Raw genomic sequence first — 26,220 nt, forward strand, 5'->3', positions numbered from 1 at the left:
TATTGACTAAGCACAGAGGCAGGCACAGACAGTGGAATTAACCCTGAACACCAGCTTTGTTCTTTCTAAATGTGGACAGATGATAGAGCAGAAAAATAATATTTCAGATCTGCAAGTTTGAACCACCAACATGTGCGTTTGTGAAAATCTTCCACGTCGACAGAAACCCCCTATCTGTCTGGGTCATTGTGTAAACTGTATATCGGCAGGGCTGGCGGTATTCAGGCTAAACGCCGCCTTCTGAAGGGAAATCGAAACCTATCTGCGTGATAAATGCGCCACTCGTAAGTCTCCCATTTTGTGTCCATTTTGAGTCCAGAGCGCACACCTCGCAACTCAGAAAACCTGCACGCATCCAGTTTGGACAATGGCTTTCAATCAGCAGTCACCGTTTTATAGCCCAGTGAGTAACTCGATCTCTTCAAGTCTTCATTTCCCTCAGAGAACATGATGGTTAGCAGAACAGTAAAGAGAGCTGTTTCTGCCCAGCCCGGGCTGATCTCAGGTCCCTCCCGTTACTTGCAGTGGCTCCTTCAGCACAGTTCTACCGAAGTGACTGTGAACTCTCAGAAGCGTCTTGCTGCTCCGTACAGACTTTGTAGGATCTTTAACGTATCATCACCATTTGCTCTAAAATCAACCGAGCGCCCGAGGGAGGCAGACATTATGCGGGCTGGAAGTGAGGGCAAATAAATGATATGATATGAAATGAAATGATAAAATGACAGCGCAAGTATAATCTGATACCATAATCAAAAACACATTTGAACTGAATGGAAAAAATAAATAAATAAAAAGGTTGTCAAACAGGATGAGAATGAAGTAACGGTTGAAGAATATAGCTTACACAAAGGCTTGTTTAAACAGATGGGATTTGTTTAATCATACACTGACAGACTTAACACTCCTTACATGGAAATTTGTGTTATTAATCTTTGTCAGCTTTAGAGTGATGACTGCAGTATATTTCTATAACACCAGTATCAATGTCAAATGATTGGATAAGGTCTCTTCCGGGTTGTAAAGGCTGCCCTACAGTAAAAATAGGTTCCCAGACTTCTTCCTCTTCTTACAGGCTGTTTGTCTTTATCCACTTCTAAATGATATCCACATGATTATTGATCATGTGCCAATAGTCACCCCTACAGTTAGAGGTAAGATCTTTAGCCCGAGCCCGAGCCCGAGCCCGAGCCGGCCCGAAATTCGGGTCGGGTCGGGCCTAAAATGTCAATCATTACGTTCGGGTCGGGTCGGGTCGGGCTCGGGCTTCTCTCTCGCTGACTTTTTTTTTAAATAAATATATGTTTATAAAAATGTATACTAAAACGATGTGTGGATACTAAACTAAGGAATACTTGTTGTAAATAAATAATTTGGATAAAACAGAGAAGGCGGCGCTGTAAGGTAATTGCTATATAACTACTACTTAACAGGAGGCGCAGAGCAAGAGCACGCTTTGCGCACGGCTTTGCGGACATTTCGTGAACGTAAAATACTATGGGATAAATTGAAATTTCGGGTTTGCTTCGGGCTCGGGCCTGCAAATCAAGTTAATTGGTCGGGCTCGGGCTGGGTCGGGCTTTAATGCCTGCGGGCCTGGGTCGGGTCGGGCTGGATTTTTTAGGCCCGATCTTACCTCTACCTACAGTATTGTGTTTATTTATTCTTTATTCTTATTACGTGCTTTGAAATATTGTCATATTGGATTATTTTTTTGTTCAGTTAGTGTGTGACGTGCCTTTGAGGATATTTCAAAATATCCATGTACACTATATTGTATTGCACTGCATTGTAAGTATATTGTGTATGAGACAGCCTAAATTACTGCAATCATGTTTTAAGGCCATATCACCCAGCCTTACTGTGTAGAATTTAATGAGAAGGTGTAACACTTAACTCATGCAATGGCCACAGTAATGTATATTGAAAACTAAGTCAGGAAATAGAATGATATGGGGGGAAAATAAACAGTTTTACCATGTGCAAATAAAAACACATAAATGCCTTTATTTTTGACTAAAGAAATGAACACAGGAACCCGCAGGAGAATCGTGAGACTAATTATGAATACTGTAAGTATAGAGATAATGATGTTAAAACACACAAATTAAAACAAAATACACATACAAGTTACTCCAAAATGGTGAGAGAGCATGAGAGATTTAATAACAAGGTTGTTACATGGGCAAAGAGCAGCAGCTTAGCTGGCTAGCCATGTTTGTATGTGTAGCTGCAAGAGCAGATCTGTACCCAGAAATACCCTTTGATCAGTGGCGGCTGGTGACTGAAAAAATTGTGGAGGACAGGAGGAAAACTGTGTCATGTTATTTTATACAAGTCAACTACTTATCCCTACTTCCTTATATTCAATGAAAATTAAGCAATAAAACAATGACTTACAAGACGTCTTTAAAAAACATGTTATTAAATGGCAAAAGGCTGTTGACATTAGGACCATGAGAGAGGAGCAGAGAGGCTGTTGACTTCAGGACATCAGGACCATGAGATGTACAGTGAGCTGATGTACAAGACAAAAATATATCAATGTGTACCCCTTCCAGGTTTCAATCCCCAGTCACCTGTGTAGCAGGCATCTGCTCTAACCCCTGTGCTACCGCAGCAATCAATAAATGGTCAATAATACTTCATGACAGCACAGGACATCACTCTCATCACTCATCACAATCGCCCAAAACAACTGTGTTGCTGCTCTGTATTGTGTCCCGGTCGTGCCGCTAACGTTATGTCCTCCAGCAGGACGAACGAAACAAAAACTGTGAATTATCTTTCTGACTGCTTCTCTCTGATTTCTCCAAACAGTTTTTTTTCTTTCAGAAATTTGCTTATATTTCCTTTGAAACCGATTCCAATATTGCAGAAAACTCCATATTTCTTGTCTGAGCATCGCTGGCAGTGACAGCTGTAAAATACATATAAGTATTTTTTGTCTACGGTTGTAATAAATGTGAGAATCAAATCTGGGAACAGTTATTGGACCAACCTGCTGTCAATCTTGTATTCTGATTGCTGATTGGTAAGGGAGGACATCCTCCCTTGGTGCGTCATTTTATGTGTCTTAGCCAATCATAGATGAGCATGAAAAAATCCTAAATGTATTGAGTGAATGGAAGGAGATCCCTCCCACGGAGGGCCTCTGTCCTCCTCTAGCCCCCACCTTCCTGCTCCCTGCTTCTCTCACAGACTGCTCTGTCTCCTCCGTCTGCAGCTGAGGCTGGTGAACCGTTTTAAGTGGATTTTCTTCCAAAGAAGAAACTTTTTTTTATGATAGATATATGATATCTTATAAATGATACTGAGATTTGGTAATGATTTTTTTCAACCAGTTACTCTTTCTTAAAAATAAAATTGATCTTCCTCTTGCCTCTCAAAAATAGAGGAGGACCAACCTCCTCTGCCCCTATGGACGAGCCTCCTCTGCATTTGATTCAGTGTAATTAGCTTTTTTTAGTATGTTTGCTGCAGTTCCTGGGTTTATATGAGTGAGTTCCAAATTCTTCACTAACATTGACTGGCATGTCTATATTAGATGTAACAGTTTTAGTAATAATAGTAGTAGTAGTAGTAATATTAGTAATATGATTGAGGCTTAGGCTTCTATATGTATAATAATGTTGTTGTTCCATTTCCATCCTAGAGGATACCTTTTTCCATTGCTGGTCCTCTAGTAATGATAGGCAGTTCTTTACTAATTATGTCCTGTCCTTTTTAGAGAATCCCCTTCACCGGATCAATCCATGGTGGTCTGCAGGAGGGGAAGTCCATCAGCATCAGTGGACGAGTCCTGCCTGGAGCTGATAGGTCAGACTGCTCTTGTCATAATTTCAGTAGTAGAAGCACCAAGTGTAACGTTTCATGAAACCTTCTTACTAAACTTTTCTTTTATTAAATAATTAACTGGACAGTGTTTCCCACAGAATCAGACTTAATTGTGGCGGTGGCTGTCCAGCTGGTGTGCCAAAGAGCATGCACCCTCGAGACTTCCACCAACCGAGTTGGCTAACTTCTGGTTTAGTGCCAAGCTAACTTGGATGGGGATGAAATGTAATCAGGTGGCTCTTCTAGACTCAGTAACACAAGCCAATCTGCGGGGGTTTTGAGTCTTCAGTGAACTCTTACAGATATGTCTTTCACAATGTTATCTTTTGGGAAAAAGTCCCCACTGCATCACATGATGATGTAATTAGATGGCTTTGCTACAACAAAAATGATAAGGTCAGCTGAGGAAGTTATGGTCAAGCCAACTGCTTTAAATAGTCCCCCTCCTCTTCTTTTTTGGTTTTACTGGTGGACTAAAAATAGAGCTGCACGATATATCATTTGAGCATCGTCATCGCGATGTACATGTGCGCAAAAGTCACATGGCAGGGCCTGTGATGTACACTATATTGTATTGCATTGCATTGTAAGTATATTGTGTATGGTGAGACAGCCTAAATTACTGCAATCATGTTTTAAGGCCATATCACCCAGCCTTACTGTGTAGAATTTAATGAGAAGGTGTAACACTTAACTCATACAGTGGCCACAGCAATGTATATTGAAAACTAAGTCAGGAAATAGAATGATATGGGGGGAAATAAACTGAATTAATACAGAATTAATTCATTTTCAATTGATGTAATTTTTTTAGCCTTTTCTTTTTAACTCAGATATTGGTAAGTAAGATTCAATTTTTGTCACCAAGAAGCATTGTGTATATCCTTGAGGACTTACAAACATGTTGACTGCGTTTGCTCCCCATTAAAAAGTTTAATTGTTGACAGGAATCTAAACTCATTAAATTGATTGTTCTGTTTGTTTGTTTGGCTATATTAAATGGACTTTATCAGCACATAATATTTGCTTGGTTGTGAACAACCACATGATTTTTTACTGATATGTGCCTTAATTGTGTCGGCCATGAGATACAAAAATAGCAGGGATCAAAACATTATTCTGGAGTATCTGTCGTGGTAGAAAACTTAACAGTATATCTAAAGGTCACATGCTGCAATTCATTGTTTGGGTCCCATTGCTCACAACAAAAAAAAACACATTTTGGCCATTTTCACACACATTTTAATAAAAACAAAATGATGACAGTTTCTTTTGAACGTTTACATTTAGAGCATTTATCAGACTCTTTTGTCCAAAGTGACTTACAGTAATCCATACAAACATTCATACAACGATGGCAGTGGCTGCCATGCAAGATGCCTACCAGCACATCAGGAGCAGTTTGGGGTTCAGTACCTTGCCCAAGGACACTTGCATGCAACATGCAGGCCAGGGGAATCTAACCAGTGACCTTCCGATAACACACTCTACCCCTGAGCCACAACCGCCATTAAATGGTGACTTACGTTTTTCTCCAGGTTCCATGTGAATTTACAGTGTGGTTCCAGGCACAATGCAGATATTGCTCTCCATATTAACCCACGGTATGACAGTCACCCCGGTTATGTGGTTGCCAACACCTTCCAGTATGGTACCTGGGGCACTGAAGAGAGGAACCGCAGCTCTCCAATTCCTGCTGGCTCCACCTTCACCCTGCTTATCACAGTCACCCGAGATTCCTATCAGGTGTGTAGGGCGAGTTTTGTGAGAGTTGTGACACTGTGACAAGGTAAAGCATTTTTTTTTCACTACATGGACATATGTAGGAGGTCGGCCTATGATAATGACTTTCGTTACGTAACAAAAAGGAGCAGAATCAGAACAGCCTGTAGGAGTGCCATGTTACCAGTGGGTGGGCTGCAGAGACCATGCAGTAATCACTTGTTTTCCTCATTCTGGGAGTTGGCAGGCTCAGGGAGGACCAGCTTATATATGTAGAGACCAGAGGAAACGTGTTTTTTAACCTTTAAGCATATCGAGGAGAATGGTAACTGGATAGAGTGGAATTATTTAAGTTTATGAAAAATAACTTAAAATGTTTTTTAGGTGCTTTCTCTTCATGGTAACAATTTTGCTAGAATATCAGATTTTTGTGCATGCAAAAATATTTTTCAATGCTCAGAAATGTGACATTCCGTATTTCTCTCTCCAGCTGAGTGTCAATGGCTGCTTCTTTATGGAGTACAGACATCGTATCCCGTTTCACCAGGTGGACACCATCTCTATAGACGGGAAAGTAGAAATTTCCTCCATTGGCTTCCTGAACGCAATGGTGAGGATGCTAGCAAAATAAATGCAATGCATAAATGCCATTTAGCTGTGTCTCCTGTACTCTTATGTCAGTGCACTCTATAAAAATATTCAGAAGGTCAGAAATATTTAATATTCTAATTACATTCATGAGATTTAAGGGTTTTCCTTTTGTTTTGGTCCGTTGGAATTTCCTGGCCTGCGTTTCCTTCACATGTTGCCTATCCCAAGCAGGCTGCCTTTCCTGCTTGTCCAACTTTTCCACCACAGCCTGGATTCCCCTCGCAGCCTGGATTCCCCTCGCAGCCTGGATTCCCCTCGCAGCCTGGATTCCCCTCGCAGCCTGGATTCCTCTCGCAGCCTGGATTTCCCTCGCAGCCTGGATTCCCCTCGCAGCCTGGATTTCCTCCTGCAATGCCTGTTAGTATCAAGCAGTGTGAAGTTACATTTCTACAGACATTTTACGATGCTGATCTGGGGGCAGCTCATACAAATTGCAAGAAAAACAAACAGTAACAATCAGAATCTGAATCAGAAATATTTTATCTATCCCAGAGGGGAAATTGCTTTCATTACAGCTGCTCCCACATAAAGTCAGGAATATTCATAAAGTAGTAATAATAATAATAACAATGATAATAATAATAGTGGCAACAACAACAACAACATCAATAATAATAATAATTATAATGATAATAATGATAATAATAATAAACTATATATATGCTAGAACAACAAAAACAAAACAAAAATACAAAAAATGTACATTCTACTAGAATGAATTCATATATACAGAGTATAATATTAACTGCCGACTGTTTTCACTCGTCAAAAACTACTGAACTGATTTCCACAAAACTTGGAGAGAAGATGGATCTAAGCCCAGGATAGAGCATAACAATTAATTTTCTATCACAGGGTTTGTAGAAAATTGTTGGTTTAAAAGTGGCAACATGTCTCCTCAGATTGAACTCTGAAGCACTGAGCTTTTCTGGCCATATCCTACTTAGTGTAGAGGTAAGATCGGGCCTAAAAAATCCAGCCCGACCCGACCCAGGCCCGCAGGCATTAAAGCCCGACCCAGCCCGAGCCCGACCAATTAACTTGATTTGCAGGCCCGAGCCCGAAGCAAACCCGAAATTTCAATTTATCCCATAGTATTTTACGTTCACGAAATGTCCGCAAAGCCGTGCGCAAAGCGTGCTCTTGCTCTGCGCCTCCTGTTAAGTAGTAGTTATATAGCAATTACCTTACAGCGCCGCCTTCTCTGTTTTATCCAAATTATTTATTTACAACAAGTATTCCTTAGTTTAGTATCCACACATCGTTTTAGTATACATTTTTATAAACATATATTTATTTAAAAAAAAGTCAGCGAGAGAGAAGCCCGAGCCCGACCCGACGGGCTCGGGCTCTGGCTAAAGATCTTACCTCTAACTTAGTGATTCAACGTCAAACAGTGTTACTATTTAAAGTGAGAGCAAACCGTCAGTAGTTAGTTATCATGTTGACACTTTTGGATTAAAACAGGATTTTGAATGCATTTCTATAATAAATGTTCCTACTGTGTCTCTGTTCAGGCCATTCCATACAAGAGCATCATCAGTGGTGGACTTAAACCTGGCAGGACCATCACTGTGCAGGGGACTGTTCACCCTAGTGCCACAAGGTATTACTTCATCAACTGTTGCTGGATTTCACTTTGAAACCAACTTTACAGAACATAACTTTACACCTCAAAACTGAGGACTGTGTACGTAGAGCAGTCTGTGAATCTCTGTGTGACAGGCTGGCCACACTGGATGCTTGTGTAGTGTGTTGTGGCTGCATTGTGGAGTGACTGCTGCAACACGACTCCTGCCAGCCCTGTCTGTTTACATGCCCTTTGCCTTTGATAATTATCAATAAATATGATGGTACAATATTCCTTTACCCCAGTAGAAAGAGTGAGAATGCGGGAGGTGGAAAGAGAAGGAGGATGGGAGAGAAAGCAAAAAGAGAGTGCACAGGAAAAGAACTGCTCTTGACCTGTGTGTATTCTCTTCATGTCTGTGACATATTCTACAGGTACAGACATTAAAACTGTAGTTAAACACTGGCATGATGTTAACATGACCCATCTACAGGTCATTTTCAAGTCTATTTTGTAAACATCTCCAGATGAAGTGCTGCTGCTTGCACATGAGAAGCATGACTCACGCAGCCAGTGTGTCTGTCTGTCTAACCTGTTGAAATGGACACCGAAATGAAAAGCAAGACATCACGCTACACATTCGTGCTGGTCCACCAGCCTCTAAAAGGGCTAGTCACATGAGGTGTGACTTTTTCACTCACTTGCAGTAGGAATCATGAGACTGGATGTTGATTCTGTAGACTAAAGTTCCTGATACGGGCCAACCTCTCTGCAGTTGGCCTGTTGTACACGAGGTCTTGCAGCTAAAGTCTCAGATTAAGCTTGTATATGGAGCACTCAGTATATGCAGTCAGCATGTCCCCTACTTCCTCAAGCATTGAGGAAAATGCATATGGTAGAATCTCATATTCTGATGGTCTATATTTTTCATCAGAAGGTGGTGGATCTGGTTTACCTTTCTCATGGCGTGTGCAACTGAGTAAATCTCATCATGTGTGGTGCTTTTTGTCCTTTTGTTCTTTGTCAGGGTTTGTTCTGGTGAATTGTCTCGTTGTGGGATAAACAATGCTAATCTAATCTGATCTAATTCTCTGAACAGAATATAACCTCTGTTTCAAGTATATTTTAAAATATACTTGAAACTGAAACAGGAACTTTGCAGCTGTTGTTCAGCGTTTTCTATCATCTCAATTTTGGTGGTATATTCAAATACACTTCTCTCCATTTTGTCTGCCCCCCACTCTTTCTGCCAGAAATCCACCAAATGAAACATAAACGCTGTCTGTGTAGGCTTATAGTTTTGTACGCCGGCATCCTGTCTCTTTTGTATCAAGTGAGGGCCATGTGCCATGCAGATAAACTATAAATCAAGATTGTGTTGCTACTCCACCTATTTCTGTCTAAAATGTTTTCAGAAACATATTTAAGTGGACTGTTTTGCTGTAATACAATATTGTTTGTTACCAGCCGCCAGACTACTTACTCTTTCCTGTTTCAAAACAGACGACTAGTTAAAACCAAGCACCAATCGGCAGGAATGTTTATTGGTCCAGTGTGGCGCATTGCATTGTGGTTGCTGTAGGTTTTCTACCTTTTTGGCAAGGGAATACCACAGCCATTGTTCTGTTTTCTTTGGTCATATAGCACCAATTTAAAAAATATCTCTTTCTACTGCAGAGACAGGCCACTTTGATGCAAGGGCCATCTTTCCAGCAGTGAAATATTTCTTACTTTGGCATCCCCTGCTATTATTATTATTACTATTATTATTATTATTATTATTATTATTATTATTATTACACTGTGGATTAATGTATTTCAAATGATGTAGAAAACCTAGAGTTATATTTCATCACATTCCTTTGATTCCATTCCATTTGGTACTACCTCTATATATGCATTTTATTACACAAACTGTGTCCAATTAGAGTTGGCCAAAATGACAGTGAATATTACGAGAGGCTAGGTAGTAGTTCCTGTGACCTATAAACTGACTCTAATCTGTGACATAAGAGCAGTTCCTCTTTGTGGACATAAAAATCCATAAAGCATTTCCTTATCAGGAGGTCCAGGCTTATGTTGTACTCACTCTTTCTTCTGTCTTCTCAGGTTCAGTGTGAATCTTTGCCATCACTCTGGCATTGCTCTGCATTACAATCCACGGTTTGATGAGAACATTGTGGTTCGAAATGCCAAGCAGGGGGTGCAGTGGGGCTCTGAGGAACGCAGTGGAGGGATGCCCTTCCATAGGGGACAGCCTTTCACGGTACCCTTGCATTTACTTTACATACTGCACACACTGAACTAGTGGAGGTGGAGTGTCACTAGTAATAGAATACATCATTGCCTGAGTGGTGAGCAAATGCATTGAAAAAGTGCAAAATAAATATGTAGATAATCTGAAAGGTAGAGCGTAATTAAGTTAAAAACATACTTAAACAGACTCACACCTAGTACAAACATACATACACAGGGCCTGCGTATAGATAGTTCTGAGAAGGTAGGTGGACCTGCTTGTATTGCACTTGTATCCAGAGAATATTGCACATTGCATACGAGTATTGCAAGTATTAATAGCCTTGCATTTAGTACAGTAGTGGGTTCCAAGAACAATTTGTAGACATCATTGTACTTTCATCACTTGAGCTAAATGCATGGTTAGGCTAGCTTTCAGACCATTGAGAGTGTAGCTGCTCCCAACTTTTCTTTACTGGTGGATGAATGCGCAACGCTCCGACTGATGGTTCAAACGTTTATTACAGCATATTTGTCTTAAAACGCCCAAGACCACCGTGAACACTGCAATAGAATACACGGTGGCAAATATACATCAGTGAAACCGTCATGTTTCATGAATCACTTAGTTCAAACTTATTACAGAAATATTAAAGCAAAAACATATCTTACACACATACAAATTATTTAAATCAAATGTCCATACCGTGTGCCCCTCCAACCAGAAGGTTAGGAGTTGCTAAATGTCCATTTCTCCACTATTTCAGTCCTTTGTCTTTTCATGTGCCGCTTGCTCATGCACACGCTGTCTTTGTCCAAAAAAGAAACTTACTGACCAAATGCACGAGACCATGTGATGACCTAACTGATGACGTGGTCAAGTGACGTTAATTTTACAATTTTCCAGTATATATCAAGTATGCAGAAAATAATCAAAATATTCTCAAATACAAATATTTCCCAAAAAATATGAAATAAATATTAAATGTAAAATAAATAAATACACACAAAAAATGTTTATGTTTCAGCGTTCGCTACACTGCCACCAAAATTACAAAAGGTTTACTTTCACCATATTCAAAGAAATAAAACTTGTAATTTTCCAATAACTTGAAACTAAATTTTTACCCATAAATTCTAATGAATAGATTGCTAAATTAGGAGACTGATTATTCTCATTCTTATTTTAATGTGAAGCTATTTTGACCTATTTTCAACTAACATAACTAATTTCTGGACTGGGCGCTCAAGAAATGAAGGTTGTGTTAAGCGCTCACCTTTAGGTCCTAACTTACTTTGACCTACTTGTATTTTCACCTTTCTTACGAGACCATCATCGTCTTCTTGTGCCTCAACAACTTTAGCTAGTGGCCACTCATTTCTAGGTGTGTTTTCATCCCTAATAAGGACTACATCTCCAACCTGCACATTTCGTCTGGTTGTATGCCACTGCTGTCGAAGGCTGATGTTGGCTAAGTATTCTCGTCGCCACCTGCTCCAGAACAGTTCTGAGAGATACTGTACTTTGCGCCATCTTTTTCTTGCATACAGATCTTCTGGAAGAAACTTTCCTGGAGGTGGAAGAGGTACCGTAGGTTTCAATGTAAGCAAGTGGTTGGGTGTCAATGGTGCAACACTTTTGGGATCAGAGAGCGTGTTAGTTGTCAGTGGGCGACTGTTGACTATGGACATGGCCTCATAGAAGAAAGTTCTTAGTGAGGAGTCATCCAGTCGACCTTTTGCCTGAGCAAGGACAGAGCTCATCACACTCCTGGTTGTGCGTATCTGACGCTCCCATATGCCTCCCATATGACTAGCTTCGGGAACATTCATAAGGAAGTCACATTCCTTTCTTGCGAGATAAGTCGCGATCCTTTCCTTGTCAAGTTCCAACAAGCACTTTCTCATCTCATTCTTTGCCCCTAAGAAATTCGTACCTTGGTCAGATCTGATTTGTCTGACTGTTCCTCTTATTGCTATGAAGCATCGCAATGCATTTAGAAATGCATCGGTTGTCAGGTCCTCGAGCATCTCAATATGAATGGCCCGTGAGCTTAAGCATGTTAACAACAACCCATACCGTTTGAACTCCTTTCTTCCTTGTTTTGTGTAGAAAGGGCCAAAACAGTCAATGCCTGTGTAAAGGAAAGGAGGAGACGGCTCTAGTCTATCAACAGGCAAGTCAGCCATGCGCTGTTCTTCAGTTCGGCCCCGCACTCTCCTACATGTCACACAACTCTTGATGTGCCTGGCCACAACCTTGCTGGCACCCATTATCCAGTAGCCACTGGCTCTGAGTTCGTTCAGTGTTTGTCCTCGGCCTTGATGTTGTGTTCCCATTCTCCCACCACAGGAACCTCATGAAATCCCTATCTTCTGGAGTAACATGAAAGCGATGGAACATTTTCTGCACATCGCAGTTGATTGCAATTGGATATTGTCGGAACCGACACAGCACTCCAGTCAAGGCATTGGTTAAATCAGGTCCCGTGAGGAGGTGATCATTTAATGAAGTGCCTTCGTATTTGGCCGAACAGTCGAAGACCACTCTTATCTTCTCTGGTTTTCGCGGGTGGTACACACCATGGTGTGGAATGTACCAGGTATTCCCTTCTTTAGGTGTTGCATGGACTTCCTCTGCATCACCATCTTTGAAAACATTGGCCATGAACTGTACATAGTCCGACTTGTATTTGGGATTTTTATCCATCTTCCCTTTCAAATGTTTCAGCCTAACTGTTGCTAGATGTTTGTTGTTAGGCAGTTGAGGTCGCTCTCTAAAGGGTAGAGGCATCTCTAGATGACCATTGTCATTGTGATGAATTCCCTCATTCAGTATTTGCAAGAACTGAATATCTTCTTGAGAGATTGTTCCATCTGTAGGATTTGTATCCTGAAAATCTTTCTCAAGAGCCTTAATTGCACATGCAGGAGTAATAGGTGGAATTTCTTTCACAGAGATGCGATAGCAGAATCCAGCATTTGTTAGTGCACCAGTAGTAGGCGTTTTGGCACCAACCACACTCCACCCGAGGTGTGTTTTCACTGCATATGGCTCATGTTCAGCTCCTGACACAACTTCCTTAGGCTTCAGAGCTCTGCAACAGTCGTAGCCTATTAGCAGTCCAGCAGGACAGGCTAGTAACTCTGGCATCTCATCAGCTATACTAAGCAAGTGTGTCCATGCCTTGGCTGTTTCCCGAGTTGGAATGCTGGTTTTCTCCAACGGGATATCTTCTCGAGTGTATGCTGGTGGTAATTCAATGCATTCTTTGGAACTGTATCCTCTGACCTTTAACCCAATGGCTCTGTGACAATTCACTATTGACCTGCCAGTCATTGTTGACAACTTGAGCTTAATAGGTTCAGTGTGTGCCTCAAGTTTTTCACACACATCTTCAGAAACAAATGTATTGCTACTTTGTGTGTCTAGCAAAGCATATACTAATATTTCTGGGCTATTTTTGACATCACTAGACAGCCACACTGGGACTATCATTGATGTGTGGTCAGAATTGGTCATGTTCACACTACACAAAGCAGTAGAGGAACTGTCTTGCTGTTGACCTGCTTCAGGCTTTTCTTCTTGAGCCGGTTCGTCATGCAATGGAGTTGGATGGCTTTTTCTACAAACATTGCAAGTAGCCCTTTTCCGGCAATCTTTTGCAACATGGCCAACTCTCAAGCAAGCAAAGCACATATTGTTGGTTTTGACAAACGCTTTCTTCTCATCAAGAGTCAGAGCAGCAAACCTCTCACATTTGTAAATAAAGTGGTTCTGCTGACAACATATGCATTTTATTTGCTTCTTAGCTTGAGCTGCAGATGGATTAACTGTCGAGCCTGCTGATTCACCTGAATCCTTAGCTTTCCCTTGAGCAACCTTTGTTGTTGTTACTAGGGTTCTGGCTTTGATGCGTTTCACTTCTGTGCCTGCTTTCTCCTCTGTCCCTTTCAAGGCGTGAAGTGAGGACACCGGGTTACAGGCAATGCGAGCCTCCTCTGCTAAGAATTTGGAGAACTCTTCAAAGCTTGGATATGGCTTGCCATCATCCAATTCTTTGGTGACAATTCGATTCCATCGTGCTGTTGCCCAGTCAGGAAGTTTCTGGAGCAGCCTTTGATTCTCCTCACAATCATCCAGCACTTTCAGACCTGATATGTGAGGCATTGCATTTTTACATGACACAAGGAAATCACTGAACTCTCTTAATTTTAGTGGCTCTTTTGGTCCTATCTTGGGCCAGCTACTAAGTTTACCTCTGAAGGCTCTTTGCACTATGAATGGGTGGCCATAGCGCTTGTTCAGTGCATCCCATGCTTGTGTATATGCTTCATCATCACTTCTGTAAAAAGTTCCTTCTAGCACAGACAGTGCATCTCCGCTTATGTATTTTCTGAGATAAAACAGTCTATGTGCTGAGTTTGTACAGGAAGTCTCAATCAACGCTTTAAAGCTGGTTCTCCATTCAGTGAATTTGAGAGGATCACCAGTAAACACGGATGGCTCAGGTGCCGGAAGTCTTGTCATTATCAGAGAGTCTTTGAAGGCTTGTACTAGTGAAGTTTCACTCAATTTTTGCTCTGATTCTTTTTCAGAATGAGGAGTGTCTGATTTGCCCTGGGGAATCTGAGCATGTGAAGCTGTATTATGCCATGTTCGGAGCTTATTTGGAGACAGAGTTATTTCTTTCTTTTCTCCTTGTGACTGATTTGGAGGCAGAGTTACTTCTTTCTTTTCTCCTATTTCCGTATTCATTCTTGTTTCCTCCTCTGCATAAACATCATATTCAGCTTGCATAGCTTCCAGATCTCTTTGATTTTCCAGCATTTTCAATTTTTCTTGCTGTTCAAACACTTCTTTTCTTTGAGCAGCAATTTCACTTTCTCTGTTTATTTCCGCACGTTTTGACGCTAAGCGTGCTGCTGCTTCTGCTCTCTTTATTGACACCTGACTTTCTGCTACACTATCTGCACCAGCCCTTGATACAGTGGATCCATATATCGATCTCGCTTCTTCTCTCTGAAGTAATTTAACGAGTGATTCATTTCTTGCAGCAGCATCAAACTCTTTGCCTACTTCTGAGCAACGCATTTTCAGTAGAGCAACTACTTCTTTAGTTACTGAAGTACAGCTATCCATTCGCCTTCTTATATCTTGACTTGGTGTTGTCAATGAACGTAAGCCCTCATACACCTGCTTTAAGTGTGACTCATATTCTTCCAAAGTAGTGATCATAGCTTCAAGTTTCTCTTTGTCACATTCTTCTTTAAGTTTGCTCCTGGTGTACTGAACCTCACCTTTAAAGCTTGCATAAGTTAACATAAACTTTCTTTCCTTTTTATCACTCTCATCTTTAATATAGGCCAGCTGCTTTTCAGTTGGTTTTCGCTCTCTTGCTGATCGCCTAAATTGCTCAGGTTGATTTGTTTCTTCAGGTTGAAAAGTTGGTTCCTCGCTCTCTACATTTTGAGTTTGCAGACTAATGTCAATTTCAGTCAGACGGTTTGTTATTTCTTCTCTTATTTCTGCATCTGTTTCAGTTTCTAATTTGGTTTGTAATTCTAATTTCTCTTCTTCAAGAGCCTGTTTTACTCCCTCAAGCACAAGAGCCCTTTCTTTATCTTTATCCATTTTCTTAACTATTGTAATTTACTATGAAGTAGTAATTAAATCTTAAACCGTTTTGTAGAACTTATACTACAAATAATCCTCACAATTAAATTCAAATATTCGTCACACATATGTTAAGCCAAACAAGAAAAACAGAATAGGCTTGAATGTAAAATGACCTATTAACAAAGGCTTAAAACATTCACATAAAATATGCACACAATGGCCTTTCACAATTATTTAAATATGTACAAGTTACAATGTTCGTTTCTTATTCACTGTTGAAACCTGAGAGCCAAGGGCTTGCTGAATCCACTCACGACCACGGCACGTTCTTGCTCTCTTGAGGCGATTTGCGGAAACGGCACAGTCTCAATCCGTGTCCTCGAGGCAGAGCCGACGCCATGTGTTGCAATTCACCGCAGTTGCAAGGCTCCGCGTAGCTTTCCGAGGTCGGCAGACGAGCTGTTTTTTCTTGAAGCTTTCGATGTCTTCATTCGTGCCGACGAGCTGTCATCTTCAGGCCGCGACGGTCTTTTCTTCCCCTCTCTCGTCCATCTCGAAGTGGCTTGACGAGTTCACAGCATGCCTTCAGCGCGTGAAATCCCTCGATGTTCTCTGGCCTCGGGCTGAGCTGCACACGCGTGGTTAACGTGTTCACTGTAGCTGCTCCCAACTTTTCTTTACTGGTGGATGAATGCGCAACGCTCCGACTGATGGTTCAAACGTTTATTACAGCATATTTGTCTTAAAACGCCCAAGACCACCGTGAACACTGCAATAGAATACACGGTGGCAAATATACATCAGTGAAACCGTCATGTTTCATGAATCACTTAGTTCAAACTTATTACAGAAATATTAAAGCAAAAACATATCTTACACACATACAAATTATTTAAATCAAATGTCCATACCGTGTGCCCCTCCAACCAGAAGGTTAGGAGTTGCTAAATGTCCATTTCTCCACTATTTCAGTCCTTTGTCTTTTCATGTGCCGCTTGCTCATGCACACGCTGTCTTTGTCCAAAAAAGAAACTTACTGACCAAATGCACGAGACCATGTGATGACCTAACTGATGACGTGGTCAAGTGACGTTAATTTTACAATTTTCCAGTATATATCAAGTATGCAGAAAATAATCAAAATATTCTCAAATACAAATATTTCCCAAAAAATATGAAATAAATATTAAATGTAAAATAAATAAATACACACAAAAAATGTTTATGTTTCAGCGTTCGCTACAGAGAGGGTATAAAAAGTCTTCATTTTTAATAGTATTTAATATTTTAAATGATTTAACAGAGATTTGGTTGTAAACATACCGATCAGTCCCAACATTAAAAGTACCAGTGGGTGAAGTGAATAATATTAATCATCATTTTAATGAAATGCTATATTCTGCTGTGTACGTGCTTCACAATTGAGTATGACATGTCTGCAATTTGCAAAATATGGGACTATGGGAACCTGGGCAACTTTGAGTGTTACTATTTAAAAAAATATACTGTGGGAAGTTTTTCAGTTTTACTGTTTCAATGAGGGTCTTCAATAAGTTTGATTTTAAAATGCCCCTTCTTTCTTTCAGCTGACTATCTGTTGTGAGAGTCATTCCTTCAGGATTGTGGCCAATGGGATGCAGACACACACCTTTAGGCATCGTTTCAATCCCCTCCAACACATTAACACCCTGGAGATCAACGGTGACATCAGTCTGACATCTGTGGTGGTGTAGAGATCCAGGACCTGTTGCTGGTCTGGACACCTTACAGATAAAATGGTTTCCCTGACCACAAACATTGCATATAATAATAAATCATGCTAATTCATTACTTTGGTCATTTACTGGGTATTGTACTCCTGTGTACTACAACCTATAATTCTAATTTTTATACCATTATAAACAATATATTTCCTTAAAACAATGGTTCTTGAAGGAAGGAAAACGCACCAATGATTATCAGTTCTACTAAGTTCACCAAGTTAGGTGTGGTTGAATTCAGTAATCTTGAGTCACTGAAGTGCAAGGGGAAAAAGTAAAACTGATAAAACCTTGGTACACTTACACAACAAATCACAACACTTGGAGTGAAATCATTATAACTCCTGGATTTTACTGATCAGATTGAAAGCAAGCAAAGTAAAACTGTGCGACTCTGATTTGTCCTCTGAGTTCCTCTGATATTTGAAAAAGATGATTGTCTAACAAATGACTAATGTTGTAGAATGCCATTACCTCATAGGTTTGTGATCATGATTGAAACACTGATATTAAACTACAACATGACATTATGTTCAATTGTGATGAAGTCTTTACTGCTGAAACTTGATTTGACAAGAATAGGAACAACTACAACTACTGTAGCTACCTACATAACAAACCTTATGATTCCTACCAACTACACCAGAAGTATTCATTTGCCTTTATTTTTTATTTTTCTATCTGCCCATTTTTTCCTTTTTTTCAGATGAAATGTAATAATAATAATAATAATAGTAATAATAATAATAATAATAATAATGATAATGATAATAACTAGAACTGCGAGCAGTTATGAACAGGGGCCAAGCCCCCCTGCGCGACTTGGACCACATGCACTGCAGAGCCCACAGAAGTTGGCTTGGGATTTAGAGAAAAAACTTAATTGGCGGAAGTGGGCATGGCCTATTGCAAATCATTCAGCTCCATTCAGGGAATGTGGGGGATACAAGGTTTTTGAATGTGAGACATACAGTGTGGGAGTTATAGGCAAAACCGCATTGGCTGAGGTTATAGCACCCTCTGCAGGCGGATATATGTAGTTTTTTGTGTCTGAGAAATTTGCAGGAGTCTGGACCAACCCTCCAAATTACACTGCACTCCCTTACACGGTTTAGCCTGCAGCACCACTTTTAGCTGGAGAAAAATAAAAATTCTTACAATTACAATGGGGTTCCTAGCACCACTGGTCCAAGGAAACGTGTATACTTACATACACGTTCCCTCAGCACCTCGGGCTTGGCCCCCTAATGACAGCTGCAAGCAGCGATAAACGGGCCCTCACCATCCGCCTATGTCGGGCTTCGGCGCCGACGGACTGCGCACTCACCTGTTGTTTGCATGTTACGATGGGGAGAGAACAAGCAGTAAACGTCACATCAATCGGACGATGTTTGTATGACTACCTGTGTCCAGTGGGTGGCGCTATGATGATGACACGATTGTGATGCACAGATATATGCAGGGCGCCTCCCTCTACATTCCTGAGAGATTTGGTGCAGATAGGACATTGTATGGTGAAGTTACGTGGACTTGATGCTTCATGGTGAAGGATTGAAATGGACGGCACAACTGTGGCCAGTAGGTGTATCAGGCTGCGGCACCATCGGATTGCGCACTCAACTGTTACTTGCATGTGATGCTGGGGAGAAAAACTGTAAAAATTGTGGGAAATTGTATGTTGAAATTATAAAACCTTGATGCCTTATGGTGAAGGGAAAAAAATGGTTTCCACCATCACGGCCACCAGGTATGACCTAGCGGAAAGATTTCCATAACTTTTGCTCTTCAAGGCATGAAGATGATACTGAGTTAATGTGAAGACTGTGGTGTTTAATCTCTAGGACAAGACAGATTTCAAAGGAGGCATAAAATGGCATTTCAAATCAAAGTGGACAACTTCCTGTTGGACTGACAGTATGGGTCCACAAGGGTTTTTTGTGCGTCTGCTCATGACAAATATGCACACTGAATTTCATTCCTGTATCTGCAAGTGCGAGGCAGGGCATTACATTATGATGTTTTTGTCTGACTTCCTGTGTCCAATGGGTGGCGCTATGATGATGACACAATTGTGATGCACAGATATATTCAGGGCGACTCCCTCTACATTCCTGAGAGATTTGGTGTAGAAGGGGTTCTATGTTGAAGTTACAAGGACTTGATGCTTTATGGCGAAGGATTTAAATTGACGGCACCACCATGGCCTGCAGGTATGATGCAGGCAAAAGCTCTTAACAGGTTTTCATCTTCAAGGTCTGAGGATGATACTGACTGACTGTAAAGTCTGTCGTGTTAAATCTGTAGGAGGATGTCATTACAGTGCGAGGATTGGAAATATTTCAAAATGGCGGCCACAATAAAAAATGGCCGACTTAGTAGTGATACTGAGACGTATTCGGGGCAACACCGTCTACATGTATGTGCATTTTGGAGTAGATGGGAAATTGTACATTGAAGTTTTAGAGACTTGATGCTTCACGGCGAAGAAAAATGGTTTCCACTGTCACGCCCACCAGGTATGACGTAGCCAAAAGATTTCCATTACTTTTCATCTTCAAGGCATGAGGATGATACTGAGTGAGTGTGCAGCCTGTGGTGTTTAATCTCTACTGTGGAAACCATTTTTGTTTCGCTCGCTGTCAAACATCAAGGCTTTATAACTTCAACATACAATGTCCTATTCACAAGTGTAAAGGTTGTCTCCATGAACACATTTCTGCATCAATACCAAGTCAGCTATTTTGATTTTGGCCGATTTTCCCCCGCCTCCCACATGCACGTAGATGGATGCAATTTGGTACGCACATTCATCATGACCAGACACACAAAACACCCATTTGCACCCAGCCTGTTACTCCAACAGGAAGACAGCCATTTTGATTTGCGGCGTCAATTTTGCCTAATTTATGCCTACTTTGAAAACCATCTTGTCCAAGAGCTTAAACACCACAGTCTTCACATTCACTGAGCATCATCTTCATGCCTTGAAGATCAAAAGTTATGGAAATCTTTACGTTCTGTCAAACCTGGTGGGCGTGACGGTGGAAACAATTTACTTCCTTTGCCGTTAAGCATCAAGTCATCATAACTTCAACATACAATTTCCTATCCACACCAAACTGCTCATAAGTGTAGAGGATGTCTCTCCGAATACAACTCTGCATCAATACTAAGTCCGCCATTTAAATTTTGGCCTCCATTTTGAAATATTGCCAATCCTCGTACTTAAATTATCTCCTGCTACAGATTTGACCTCTGTATCCTACGTCATACTTCCTGGCCACAGTGGTGGGGTCAATTTCAGTCCTTCGCCGTAAAGCATCAAGTCCTCGTAACTTCACCATTTGATTCCCAATCTCCACCAAATATCCCAGGAATACAGAGGGAGTCGCCCTGAATATAGTGGTGTCAATACTGTGTCATATCCATAGCGCCATCCACTGGACAGAGGAAGTATGTTTTATCTCACTCAATTTAGGCTTCCTATATGAAGGTACATGAATGAAACTTGGTATGCATGTGTATCATAGCCTTCAAGCTGAAAATTATCTGAATTATCTGCCTTTGTTATACCTGTGTGCTTTGCAGTATGACAATTTTGATTTACTTCCATTGCAAGAAGCCAGCAATGTATGGGGTGTTTTATACAAGACGTCCACTAGATGGCATAGCACTCATGATGGCAGCCTCATATCTATCAGATTTTATTGAATTGCACTTCATACAGCATGTATCATACATGTAGCATAAACCACTTTATACAATAACAGCAAGCAACCAAAGCAGAAATGAAACCAAAAGCTTGACACTGATTCATGGCCACAAAGACAATTTTGAAATAAGGAAACTGAAGCATTATTTCATGCTCATTTATGTGCAGTGATGACAAAAATCTTCAGAAGTACAGTACAACATGGCATTATTGATGGGTAATGTTTAGCGCCGCATAATGGATAAGTCAGTGGTAGTTAGCCACAGCAAACAATTGCAAGTAAACCAATTTACTAAGAGTTCCATCTGCGTGTTGTCTGCCCTGTGAATGTGGCAGGCTTTCATGTTCATTGTATCTAATCAGAAGGGAAGCGAACGTCATCCCAGTTGAAACCAGGAATAGCCAGTATCAGTGCCTTTGCCTTTTTAGTCAATATGAATGGTAAATCCAATGAAGAAAAATGCAAATAATCTTGTGTGAATCAATTATTTAATATTGCAAATGTGCTTGTACGTATAAAAGCCATTGTAATGACAGAAAGGCAAGTCATTTTTGTGTAATTGGGAGTGAAATAAACATGTTAAAAGTGCAGATGTTTAATGTGGAAATGTTACACCTGTAATGTGTAACTGTGACTGAAATAAATTTACTAAAATTTAGAATTGTCATAAAGGTCATGTTAACTCAATAAGTTAAGGGTGAGTTGATGCCAAGAGGAGGTGTTAAAGAATTTATCCAGTTGACATGACAATACAAAAGGTTGAAAACTTGACATTTTGGTTCCATGTTGCTTAATATGTCTGCCTTGTACCTTTACAGACTTTTCCTACAAATTCAACACCAGACATTCCCATTCAGTCAGTGTATTCCTTTAGCATTGAAGAGGAAAAGGTTTCCACATAATTTATTTCTGTAGTATGTGGTTTGCCTTGCATTATGGTGAGATTTGATGCGTTATTGTGAGAGGCAACTGTTAGATACAAACATTCCACTCGGTGGCAGTGTTCATTTCAGAGTCACAGGTGTATTCCTTATATTTCCACATTTACTGCACACAGGAAGTCAGGTGCATATCTGATTTTATTTAACCACATCATAACACATAAAATACAGCAGAAACAGCTTTATACAATAGATGCAAGCAAACAAAGCACAAAATAATCCAAAAGTCACCCTGAATAGATCTGTGCATCAACACTGTGTCATATCACAGGAAGTCAGACAAACATTATCCGATTGACATGACGTTTACTGCTTGTTTTATCCCCAGCATCACATGAATGGTGAGCACGCAATCCCATAGCGCCACCCACTGGACACAGGAAGACAGACAAACATCGTCTGATTTTCATGAGGTTTACTGCTTATTTTCTCCCCATCCTGACATGCAAGTAGCAGGTGAGTGCACAGTCCGGCGGCGCTGCAACCCGACGTGCGAGGGCCCATTCATCGCTGTTTGTAGCATTAATTATTAGGGCCGAACATATATTTTTTTTCTTTGTCCCAAAAGATCGCATTTTTCACTACCTGAACATACCTCAAAACTCACCAAACTTGGAATATAAGTCACACCTGGCGAAAAATTGTATAATTGATTGTTGTCCTGAATTTCCACCACTAGGTGGCGCTACAATCAAGGGAAGTGCGTTTTGGCTAATAACTCCCATATACTTTGTCCCACATTCAAAAACCTTATATCCTTGTGTTCAGTGAATTGGGCTGAATCTCGTGGTATAGATCATATAGTGTAGGATCAGAGGACAACCCGCTGCCTGTCTGTGTGTTGTGCTCAGAGGTGCTGGCAAACGAGGCGCTGAAACCAAGCAAACTCCGTTGCCATCTAGAAGTAAAACATGGACAATATTCCTCAAAGCCTCGAGATTTTTTTCGAAAACAAGCTGAGAGAGTATCGGAGCCGTAGAAAGGCAATTGAATCCACCTATATCACTGGGAGAGAAACCGCCAAAGCGGTGGAGGTTTCCCACCGAGTGGCAAAGTTGATCGCCCAGACCGGGAAACCACACACCATCGGGGAGGAGTTGAATTTACCCGCTGCCAAAGAGATGGTTGGAGTGATGGTTGGAGAGAAAGCAGCTAAACAACTTGATGTGATTTCTTTGTCAAACGCCGTATTGACAATATGGCTGAAGATGTACTTATGCAGCTAGTGACCAGAGTACAAGCAAGCCATTTTTATGCTCTCCAGATTGATTCTGCACAGACTCCACAGACATCGCAAGCTTGGCAAATTTAATGGCGTATGTCAGATATGAATATGATGGAGAAGTACACGAGGACTTTCTTTTTTGCAAACCGTTACCTTCACAAGCTACCGTGAAAACCATTTCGACATGCTGAATGAATTCATAGTTTCAAATGAAGTAGAATGGGCAACGTGTGTGGGACTAAGCACTGTCGGAGCTCGGGCCATGGTGGGGAGACTGACTGTAGCTGTGAAAAGGGTCAAAGACGTTGCTCCGCTGGTCACAGCTGTCCACTGCAGTGTCCACAGAGAGGCACTGGCCACAAAAACAATGCCTGCAGATTTTAAGACTGTACAGAACAGTCAACTTTATCAAAAGTCGGTTGCTGCAATCACGCCTGTTTGCCATGTTGAGCGCACTGCAGTCAAGCCACCCTCCACTCCGAAATCCCCGGTCAACCTAGCAAAGACGATTACTTAATTACTTAATTGAGCATTTAAGGAGTTAATTCATTGATTATTTATTTATTATTTAATTCATATTACCATCCTTATTCTGATCACATGGAAGTCTTAGAATATGGGGGCCATGACATTTCATCTGTTTGTACAATTAGTCCAACATAAAAATAAACACAATAGCTGGAGTTTCTGATGAAGAATTTCAAAATAAAAGCCCACTTAATAGTCAAATATTTTCAATATTTCCCTCAAAATCAGATCCACATTAAGAGGAAAGTACCAGTTTCCACAGACTCACTTCACTTCAGACCGATAGAACTCAACCTCAGAGACTCACTCAGATAATTCCAGGAAGATCTGATTTGGATTTTCAAAATAGAAGCCCTCTAAAATGTGACATCGTTGCTGATATATTCCTTTGATTTCAGATTTACTTTAAAAGAAAACTACCTTCTTCCACAGACTCATTTCACTTCAGACTGATAAAACTCAACGTCAGAGCTGCACTCAGATAATTCCAGGAGGATCTGATTCGGATTTTCAAAAGTAAAGCACTCTAAAATGTGATTTTTGATGAGTTTTTCCTTTGATTTCAGATTTACTTTAAAAGAGAACTACCCATTTCCACAGACTCTTTTCACTTCAGACTGAAAGTACTCAATGTCAGGGTTGCACTCACATAATTCCAGGAAGTTCTGATGTGGATTTTCAAAATGAAAGCACTCTGAAAATTGAGATTGTTGATAATATTTCCTTTTGATTTCAGATTTACTTTAAAAGAAAACTACCTGTTTCCACACGCTCATTTCTGTTCAGATTGATAGTTCTCCACCTTAGAGAGTCATTAGTGTAATTCTAGAAAGGTCTGATGTGGATTTTCAAAATTAAAGCACTCTGAAAATTGAGATTGTTGATAATACTTCCTTTTGATTTCGGATTTACTTTAAAAGAAAACTACCTGTTTCCATAGACTCATTTCACATCAGACTGATAGTACTCAGTGTCAGAGTTGCACTCACTTAATTCCAGGAGGATCTGATGTGGATTTTCAAAATTAAAGCACTCTGAAAATGGAGATTGTTGATAATATTTCCTTTTGATTTCAGATGTACTTTAAAAGAACTCTACCTGTTTCCATAGACAAATTTCACCTCAGACTTATAGTACTGTAACTCAGAGTGTCACTCATATATTTCCAGGAAGTTCTGATGTGGATTTTCAAAATTAAAATCTAAAATCTAAAATGTAACTTTTTTGCTGATATTTTCCTTTGATTTCAGATTTACTTTAAAAGAATGGTACCTGTTTCCACAGACTCATTTCACTTCAGATTGATAGTACTCAACGTCAGAGTTGCACTCAGATAATTTCAGGAATATCTGATGTGGATTTTCAAAATTTAAGCCTGGTGAAATGCAAAATATTTATAATATTTCCCTCAAATACAGATTGATATTGGAGGGAATTTGCCTGTGTCCACAGACTAATTTCACTTCAGACTGATGGTACTCAACCTCAGAGTTGATTCAGATTGACATGAACACCTCTTTCAGCAGGGCCAATTTCACCAACCCAACCACCCCGGAAGACTATCATGTCCGGTTATTTTAGTCGCAAAGTGTTTCTTCCTTGTCCTTCTGCCACATGTGCTCCCTCACCTGGCCCATGTTGGCCAGATTTTTATCTTCTGCCTTGTGTGCTTATAGTTTTACAGTCTTTTACCAGTGCTAGTCCCTCTTCCTTTAAAGAGTTTGCTTTGTTGTCTTCCTGGAATTGTCTGGTTGCAACTCTGATGTTGAGTACTATCAATCTGAACAGAAATGAGTCATTGGAAAAAGGTAGTTTTCTTTTAAAGTAAATCTGAAATCAAAGGAAAATATAATCAAAAATCACATTTTAGAGGGCTTTAATTTTGAAAATCCACACCAGATGTTCCTGGAATTATCTGGTTGTAAACTCTGACGTTGACTACTATCAGTCTGATGTGAAATGAGTCTGTGAAAACAGGCAGTTTTCCTCTAAAGTAAATCTGAAATCAAAGGGAAATATCAGCAACCATATCACATTTTAGAGGGCTTTTATTTTGAAAATCTACATCAGAACTTCCTGGAATTATGAGTCTCTGAGGTTGAGTTCTATCGGTCTGAAGTGAAATGAATCTGTGGAAACTGGCAGTTTCCTCTTAATGTGGATCTGAATTTGAGAGAAATATTGAAAATAGTATTACGTGGGCTTTTATTTTGAAATTCTCGTCAGAAACTCCAGCTATTGTGTTTATTTTTATGTTGGACTAATTGTACAAACAGATGAAATGTCATGGCCCACATCTTCTAAGGCTTCAGTGTGATCAGAATAAGGATGGTAATATGAATTAAATAATAAATAAATAATCAATGAATTAATTCCTTAAATGCTCAATTAAGTAATTAACTAATCGTTTGAATAATT

At 40.3% G+C, this 26,220-nt stretch overlaps 1 protein-coding gene across 2 annotated transcripts; it reads left to right on the forward strand.

Moving 5' to 3' along the window:
- Positions 1 to 245: 245 nt before the first annotated feature.
- Positions 246 to 17,925, forward strand: LOC119005155 (galectin-9-like). Of its 2 annotated transcripts, none has more exons than XM_037072702.1 (8): positions 246 to 403; positions 3,731 to 3,819; positions 5,376 to 5,583; positions 6,050 to 6,169; positions 6,379 to 6,567; positions 7,728 to 7,816; positions 9,890 to 10,046; positions 17,222 to 17,925. In XM_037072702.1, exons 1-8 carry the CDS (start codon positions 368 to 370, stop codon positions 17,366 to 17,368), a joined length of 1,035 nt encoding a protein of 344 aa, XP_036928597.1. In that variant the 5' UTR covers positions 246 to 367; the 3' UTR covers positions 17,369 to 17,925. The 2 variants fall into 2 exon arrangements, with proteins under 2 accessions (XP_036928597.1, XP_036928606.1); XM_037072711.1 differs by having other exon boundaries at positions 6,382 to 6,567.
- The last annotated feature ends 8,295 nt before the right edge of the window (positions 17,926 to 26,220 follow it).

Source organism: Acanthopagrus latus, chromosome 2 (assembly GCF_904848185.1).
Source record: "Acanthopagrus latus isolate v.2019 chromosome 2, fAcaLat1.1, whole genome shotgun sequence".
Classification (NCBI taxonomy): Eukaryota; Metazoa; Chordata; class Actinopteri; order Spariformes; family Sparidae; genus Acanthopagrus; species Acanthopagrus latus.